General features: G+C 30.4%; 1 protein-coding gene across 1 annotated transcript; it reads right to left on the reverse strand.

The window, feature by feature from the left end:
* Positions 1 to 375: 375 nt before the first annotated feature.
* LOC114180917 (F-box/FBD/LRR-repeat protein At3g26920-like) lies at positions 376 to 1700 on the reverse strand. Its single transcript, XM_028067211.2, has 3 exons — positions 993 to 1700; positions 754 to 903; positions 376 to 660 (listed from the first exon to the last, which is right to left on the reverse strand). The coding sequence occupies exons 1-3, from the start codon at positions 1698 to 1700 to the stop codon at positions 376 to 378; spliced, it is 1143 nt and encodes a 380-aa protein (XP_027923012.2).
* Between the last annotated feature and the right edge of the window lie 6909 nt (positions 1701 to 8609).

The raw sequence follows: 8609 nt of genomic DNA on the forward strand, positions 1-8609 counted from the left end.
GATAATTCAAGTTTAGAGAAAAAAAAATTACTATTGAGGTGAGAAAAGCAATAATATTTTTAATTATTTGTATTAATGATTAATCTGAAATAAACTCTACATGTTTGTGAAAAAATTGAGAATTGAGAAGAAGAAATAAATTTTAAATAAAAGACCTCATTTTTCAAATTTGTTTTAGGTCTCTCGAACTCTTTAGCCACACCCCAGGTATTCTTAGGGCAAATTACAAAGATTAAACCTCAGAGTGTTCATAAACAAATAATTATGGACAAGAGGGATAATATGTCACAAACTTTCATAGTTTGAAAAACATGTCAACATCTACTATATATACTAATGAAAAAACAAACAAAAAGAAACCTTAACTATTGAATACTAATTATCAAATGATAGTTTACAAGTGTCTGAACTCTTTTTGCATGAGGATAAATCTCTTATCATATCTGGTTTCTCCCCATTGTAAGACAAAATTTTGATTTTCATGGTCCTTAAATATTTTGCATTCTGCATAATGTATCTTGCAAATAGAAACTCATCCATCGAACCCCTGAAACATCCAATACTACAGGTTTTAAGGTGTGATAAGATGCATGCAGGAACAGATTGTGGGTCTGGCAACACTGCTTCTTCATGGCCTTGCGCAGATGAACCAAAACCGATCTGTTAACAACAATCATAAAACTATATTAATAATAATGTTTGAAGAAAAGATAACAAGAAAATTCATATACTTCCAAGCTTAAATCATCAAACCTTCCCAATATAACCAATTGCAAGAGTTTGAAGCATGGGACAATGCCTCAGCGTTTCCAAGAACTCAACCCAATTATTCTGAATATACAGGTAATCCAATTTAAGTTGAACTAGATTCTGAAACTCATAAATCCAATCATGCGAACGGAACTGCAAGAGATACAAAAACAATATCATCAGAAATGCCTTTTTCTCCTTAAGAATACAAAGTAATAACAAACAAATCTCACGTGCATTACCACATCTGTGGACAAAACTTTAACATTCTTCACAATTTCGAATGGCAAAAATTTTGCAGCCATGTTGCCCAAGGTGGACAATCTGCTGAACTTTAATTCAGCATTGATAAGTATACTTTTGACTTCCAAGTCCTCAAGATTAGGGCACCCAGAGAGAAGCTGTGAAATATCTATACCTTCTGAGAAGTGCACACGATTCAAATGCAAGATTTTAACCATGGGAAAATCAACAAAGGGTATATTTTCCACTGTTATATTGGCCAATTTCAGAAATACAAGAGTTTTGAAGGTAAACACCACAGAGGGCATGACAATGTAAAGATCCAAACAGAGGTCGAGGTGTTGAACTCTTGCACTTCCACTCACTGCATCCTCAATCTGTGTCTTGATGATGCTTTCAGTATCATGAATGGCTCTATAACTATAACGAATGGTAGGATCAAAACAGTTGAAAAAATAACTGAGGCGAAATCTGAGGAAGGGTTGATCTCTATCACGCGAACGCAGAAAAGAGGACACTGAGTGAAAGTGATCGTAGGCCTCTCTGCGGTTTTCATTACCAATAGAGAAATCGAAAGAGGGAACTGAACGCCAAAGAGGGTTCCAGCGCTTTGAGAGAACACTGGTTGCAACAACTTCTTTGGTTGGAAGAGAAGATAAAATGTGTAAAAGGATTTCATCTGGAATACTGCTGATCAGATCGGCCATGGTTTAGAATATGAAAAGTGTACACACTTTCTTCAGTTTTGTATAGAAAATCAAAACCCTAACACCTGCTTCAGTTTCTTATTATAGGAACAACTCACAGCTTACTACCCCAAGATATTATCAAATATATCTCAAATATTTTGATAATATCTCTAAAATATTGATAGGTTAATACTTAATTATCATATTGATTTACGGAGAATCTCTATATTGTATTTCCCATATTCTACATTAAATCAATTTAATATGTTATTATCTCTTCTTATATTTTATTGGAGCTGTTATTACTAATTATATATAATTTTCTATTTGTTGTGTGCAATATGAGGTATACTTGTAAGTTAACATTGAAATTCAAGTACTTTGTATATTTCTGGTAAAATAAATTAATGATTTTAAAATCTATAAATGTAACAAAGTAGAAATTTATAATCTATCTCTATAATCTATAAATCTAACAAATTAAGAAGCGCAAATAATAACTTTTTGACACATAACACTTCCTCATGTTGCATGCTGATAAATTAGTTTCACTTAATCATTGAAATAGTTAACTTATTTACATGAGTGTATAAAGATTGGTACTTCATAGTAAGTTATGAACATCATTATTTAGTGTAGTTAACACTATTTGTTTGAATAATTTAAAATATTAAATAAAATAAAAAGAAATTGATTTAACAAATAATAAAAAAATTTAAAACCCAAAAAATTAGTGTTTTTATCTTTTTTTTTTATCTTTCACTTTGATAATATAAAAACATCAAACCAAATTATCATATTATCAAATAAAATATAAGTAAAGATGGATAGCTCTCAACATTTTATTGTGTTCGGATAACTGAATAGCTTTTAAAAAAAGTTTAAAAAATGTTTGATTAAATTATGTGATGTCCTAGAAATTTTAATAATTAGGATAATATATAAATATGATTAATTTTAGGTAAAAAATAAAAAGGTTTGGTAGTTATATTTTAAAATATTTATTTTATTTTAATTTTTTTAAGAAATAAGATTTGGTGAATAATATTTTAGTTAAGAAAATATTAAACAATTTTTTTAAGAAATAATATAATATTATAAAATAATACTTCAACGATATTTAAATATAATATATTATGGGAACATAAATATATTATTATATGTATATAGATTTAATATAATTAAGTTTTTAATAACTCATGAGATATTGGTACAAATAATTTTATAATTCAACAAATTAAAAAGAAAAAATAGAGAGCGTGGTAGTACTCAAATAAATAAACGTAATATATTATTGCAACTTCATCTCTTTACTGACCGGGTCTACTTCTAAAAAAGGAGTAATCAATCTCCTAAGAATATCTTTCAAACGTAAAGCAAGTCTTCAAATGTACGAAGAGTTAAGATATTTTGTTAGAAGGGTTAAGAAGAAACATGAAGACTCACTTGTAAAATATAATTGAGAAAAATAAAAAGACTCACTTGTAAAATGCCAGTGAAAAGAAATTCTATGACTAATATGTAGATGAGAAGAAATCTGGATACTCACAGGTGAGAAGAAATTCTAAGACTTTGTAAATCAAATGAGAAGGAATTTGAAAACTACAAAATAATTCCAATTAGGTTAGGAGCAAATTATATCTTGTGTTACAAAAATTACATCGAACGAGTTATATCATGCATAAATTTACATCATTTACATTGAGTAAGCAGATTGTATATTGCGTTACAAAAAATACACTAAACAAATTGTATTCTATGATACAAAAATTACTTCAAAAATTACAAAAACTACATTCAACAGATGATATTATGTGGTACAAAATCTACATAGAACCGAATGCATCTTGCATTACAAAAACTATAATGAACAGGTTGTATCATGCGTTAAAAAAACTTCACTGAACAAGTTGTATCCTATATTAAAATAACTACCCCAAGCAGGCTTTATCTATGCCTAATTTTCTAGCCCTTTTCTATGCATAACAACTGTAGTAAGTTTTATAAGAGTATATACTTCAACTTATTATTAGTAAATAATGTTGTGGTAATTTGTAATACATTTAAGTAAAATTGTATCAAGAAACTATCACTATAAAAAATTATGTTTTATTAGCAATTATTCTGCGGCAATCAAAATTCCAAAAGGTTGGATAACACTTGTGTGTGGTTCATATCCTATTCCAAAGGAATTTAACTCTTATAAATGGAATGTAAGTTGCAAATTTCATCTTTATCTTTTCTAAATTGAGTAATGCGTTCTGCACTTGTATATTTGCTTTCACGACAAAAATGTAATTTTTTCGCCTTTTTCAGTATTTTACATTTTCTAGACTATTATTACAATTATTATTACAGGAACAAAACACATAACTAATAGAACTTGACTCCATGGCAGGTAGGTAGAGTGGAATTTGGATTTTCTGTTGATTTTTTTGTGTACTATTTCTCTACTGTATTTTTATAATACACTAATTATTACTGATTTTAACATTTTAAAATATATCAAAAAAATATTTAATATCGAGTGTGTTTTTAATGTCCAGAAGACAATAGAAAAAAAAACTAAAAAAAAACTGGACTCGAGTTTCTAAGCCTTTGTTCCTCAAACACTCGCACACTTTCGGAAAGTATAAGTAAAAGAAGATAAACATCTCATATATTTTTATTATTATTTGGGAGCATGCATTGCAGAAGTAGCACAGGGTGCTCTTTTAGCACTGTATGGCAAGAAGCACAAAATTGACATGTACACAAGAGACAGTAACAGATATACATTTACACGAGAGAGGATATACATTCAAAGAAATTTCCTTTGGGGTTGGGGATCGGAAGTTAGGAAAATAGCATGGGTTAAATGGGAAATTATATGCAAAACAAAGGAGGTAGGGGGCTTGGGAATAAGAGACATTCAGAATTTTAACACTGCACTTTTAGTCAAATGGAAATGGAGATTAGGAACAGAGGATAATGGCTTATGGAAACAGGTTATAGAGTCAAAGTATGGATCATGGAGGAACCTCAATGACCCTAACATATCAAGGTTTGCCTCAAGGTGGTGGAAAGACATTAATAAAGTGTGCGGGAGTACGACACAAGGACTTTGGTTTGACAAAAGCTTTGAATGGGTGGTAGGAGAAGGGAGAAAAGTGAAGTTTTGGGAAGATAATTGGATAGGGGAAGCAACACTTAAATGTAGGTTCCATAGGCTATACTCGTTATCAGAGTGTAGAGATATGGTTATCGGGGATGTTGGACACTGGGAGGATAACGTATGGACTTGGGACCTAACTTGGAGGAGACCTAGATTTAATTGGGAGTCAACTATGGAGGAACAACTCCTCCTTGTTATTAATGCTCCTCGATTCTATAAGGGTTATCCGGATACTTGGAAATGGAAAGAAAGTGACGATGGGGTATTTTCGGTCAAGTCAGCCTATAACACATTGCAAAGAACTAATGAAGAAGAAGAGAATGAAGAGTTCAAAATGTTGTGGAGCACAAGGGTAACTCCAAAGGCTCAAATACTAGGCTGGAGGGTATTTCTGGATAGACTACCAACTAAGACTAATTTACAAGTAAGGGGGGTCCAATTACAACATAGCCTTTGTGATTTGTGTAGTGAGCACGAGGAGACCGTTGACCATTTATTTTTCTCATGTAAGGTGTCCCAAAAGGTATGGAATATGTGTGATAGTTGGTTGGGGTGAGTAATGTGCACCATGTAAAAGCTAGGGTCAACTTTCAACACTTTCATCTTTTTGACCTCAATAGTAGACAAAATTTAGCTTGGCGAGGAATGTGGCTAGCTATTATAGGGGAAATCTGGAATCATAGGAATGGGGTAATTTTCAAGCATAGAAAAGTTGATCCTATAGAAATCTTTAGTTATGCTCAAGTGGCAGCTTGGGTATGGATGAAACACAAGATTCCAGCTGTGAAGTTCTCTTATAGTGAATGGTACATATCGCCTATAACTTGCTTAAAATCTATGTGACATGATAATTTTGTGTGCCTATGTGTAATAGGAAAGAAAGTGCAGGGTTGAAGGAGATCCATATATATGATACAAGGACTTTTTAAAGAGGCAGTGCTGTGAACGAAGGTAATATAAACCAGTATCAAGGCTGGAACTGCAGAAGGTAGATTGGAAGCTACCAGTGGTTGCGGTATGCATGGCCGGGAGGCTGGTCATCAGGAATGAATTACAATATATGAGCCAACTGTTCGAGGAGGAGGCTCATAGTGGAGCCACTATCAATGGCAAATACTTCTTCCTTCTGTAAGAAAGACCTCTTTTCATTGTTGCAATCTCATATTCTGTTATATGGCTATCATGTTCTCTGCAATGGAGCAACGCACATAAGCACAGTGTGAGGGGGCTGATTGTAGTCATAAAAAGGCCAGAATTAGTGACTTGATGCAGCGCAAGGTTACTATGACAACAATTAAAACGTGGTTGAGCTGGTTTTGTAGGAAGTATTAAGCTTAAATAAAGGGATGCTTACATATTGCTCTTCCCTTATGATTGTAAATCAAGTCCTGGTTGGAAATTCTATCTGCTGGAGATGCAAATCTATGTTTGAGAGTCATAAAGATGGTACATGTGAGTTTGGTTCAGGCTAAAAATTTTGTTTTGTTGGAATGTAAAGATATGTAAGAGCATCATTTTGTTCATGATTGTTTGTATAAGGGTTAGAGCACCCCTTAAGTGCTCTCTTTAATTTAATTTAATTCTTTACTGACAAAAAAAAAACGCATCCCTGTATTTTTTTTTATATATTTATAGTATATAGTAAATTTATATATCACAATATAAATAATTTTTATTATTAATAAATATATATTAACTTTTTATATGGCTTGTGTAGACAATTTGTATATTTTTAAAAAACATTATTTAAGAAATAAAAGTAAAATTTATTTTTCAAATTTAATCTTATTAAATGAAAAAAAAATTATAAAAGAATAAAATTAGAAGTAAAAAATATAGTATGTAAAAAAAATTAATACTTTAAATATAAGTCATTATTTAATAATTTATTAAATGATCAAATAATTCATAATTATAAAATAATACAATATGCGACAAAAAAAATTAATAATGTCAAAAATGAAAAAAAATTATGGAACATTTGTTAATAAAATAAGCATGGATAAAAATGTAAATTTTCTTTAACCTTCTTTTCTTATATTTATCGTAGATATATTTATAAATTTTATTATTCATTAGAAGAAAGTACATATTTTGTAACTACTTTAATAATTTTAATTAAAAAAATTGTCATCTAATATAATTATTCTTATCAAATATAATTGTATAACTTTCCCAATTAAAATAATTAAAGAATATATATATATATATATATATATATATATATATATATATATATATATATATATATATATATATATATATATATATATATATTACTAATTACTACTTAATGTTAACATACAACAAAATAGTGCCAATAAAAAAATAATAAGAGGTAATAACATATTAAATTAATCTAATATTTCCACTACGAAAAAAAAAGATTGTTTTGTTTCCTCAACTTGTTTTAAATTATAACCCTTTTTTTAATTTAATAAATTAAATTTAAAAAAACATAAAAATAAAAGTATCGAGACTAATTATTACTAATAAGTTACTAATTATTATTAGTCGTTCGTCACTATTTATAAGTATTTTTGTAATGATATTTCTTTTATGTTTAATTAATAAGAATTTAAAAATTATGTATAATGCATTAATAATGTTGAATGAAATTTGTACAAATTTTGTATTATGTCAAAATTCAATCTTTCCCTTATAATAGTATATTATATTTATAAACAAATTTATTTAATATATTTGTATTATGTCAGAATTCAATCTCTACCATATAATAGTATATTATATTTATAAGGTTCATAAACTATAAATAAACAAATATATTAAATAAATTTGTTATCCTATAAAAATAAAACTCTACTATCTTTAACTAAAGTAGAGTATTATTTTTAAAAAGTACCATTTAATTAATTATTATATTGTAATATTTTACATATATTAAAAAATTATTATATCAAAATATCTTAAAAATATAATAAAATCTAATATTAAAAATATTTTATAATATTTTGAGGTATATAATATAATGATACTTTACATTTAGTAAAAAAAAACCTTATTATTATTATTATTATTGTAAGCCCTTTTTTCAGTGATATAGAGTTTGGGCCTGGCCTTTTCGGAGGCCCAAGGCCAGCCCTTCAGTAGGACCCTATACCCTTCCAACTCACTCATTGTCCACTCTTCTGTTTTTCAGAGCTGCCCTCTTCCTCAAACACTCTATCCTTCAGCAAGGCTCTGTTAGGGCACAGTCTTCTTCCACCCTGAGGTAGCAAAGATCGACCCTGTACTTCCTGGTAAGTCGAACTCTAGAGCCTTTGGTCTACTTTCTTCCCCTCCCTCCACTGTTTAAGCACGTTGGTTAAGATAGGGCTCAGTCTCTTAACTTCATGTTGTACGAATCTTTCTGTTTCAGCTCTCTAATATAGTTCTTGGAGCCGTGGTATTTCTGTTGCGGGTGAGTGTCGTGTTGTTATCATCTAAGCAAGGTAAGGGAAGCTAGATTCATCGATCTCGAACTATTCTTGGCTGTTTTGGTCGTTTTTATGTTTATATACATGCATAGTGTGCTTTTGTTGAATGAAATGGAGTTGCATGTGTATTTGGGAGTGGATCTGAGCTGTTTCCGCCACTGCATGTGGGTTGACAGTGGTGAACTCTGCTATTCTCGCCCAAGCGAGCTCGTCTCGCCTAGGCGAGAGTATCAGAATGCTCACCCTGGTTCTGCCTCGAGCACTCGCTCAGGCAAGGGACCACGTTTTGAGCGACAGGCCAGCTCGCTCAGGCGAGACAGCGTCGCCTGAGCGAGA

The sequence above is a fragment of the Vigna unguiculata genome, chromosome 4, assembly GCF_037176805.1.
Source record: "Vigna unguiculata cultivar grain cowpea cultivar isolate G323 ecotype 2 chromosome 4, ASM3717680v1, whole genome shotgun sequence".
Classification (NCBI taxonomy): domain Eukaryota; kingdom Viridiplantae; phylum Streptophyta; class Magnoliopsida; order Fabales; family Fabaceae; genus Vigna; species Vigna unguiculata.

Bases quoted from the DNA above. Each gene is read 5' to 3' on its own strand.
- LOC114180917 (XM_028067211.2), bottom strand. From the start codon at position 1,700: ATGGCCGATCTGATCAGCAGTATTCCAGATGAAATCCTTTTACACATT. The intron at 904-992 runs GTAATGCACGTG...TATCTCTTGCAG, and splicing joins AAGTTTTGTCCACAGATGTG to TTCCGTTCGCATGATTGGAT. The intron at 661-753 runs GTTTGATGATTT...TGTTGTTAACAG, and splicing joins CAATTGGTTATATTGGGAAG to ATCGGTTTTGGTTCATCTGC.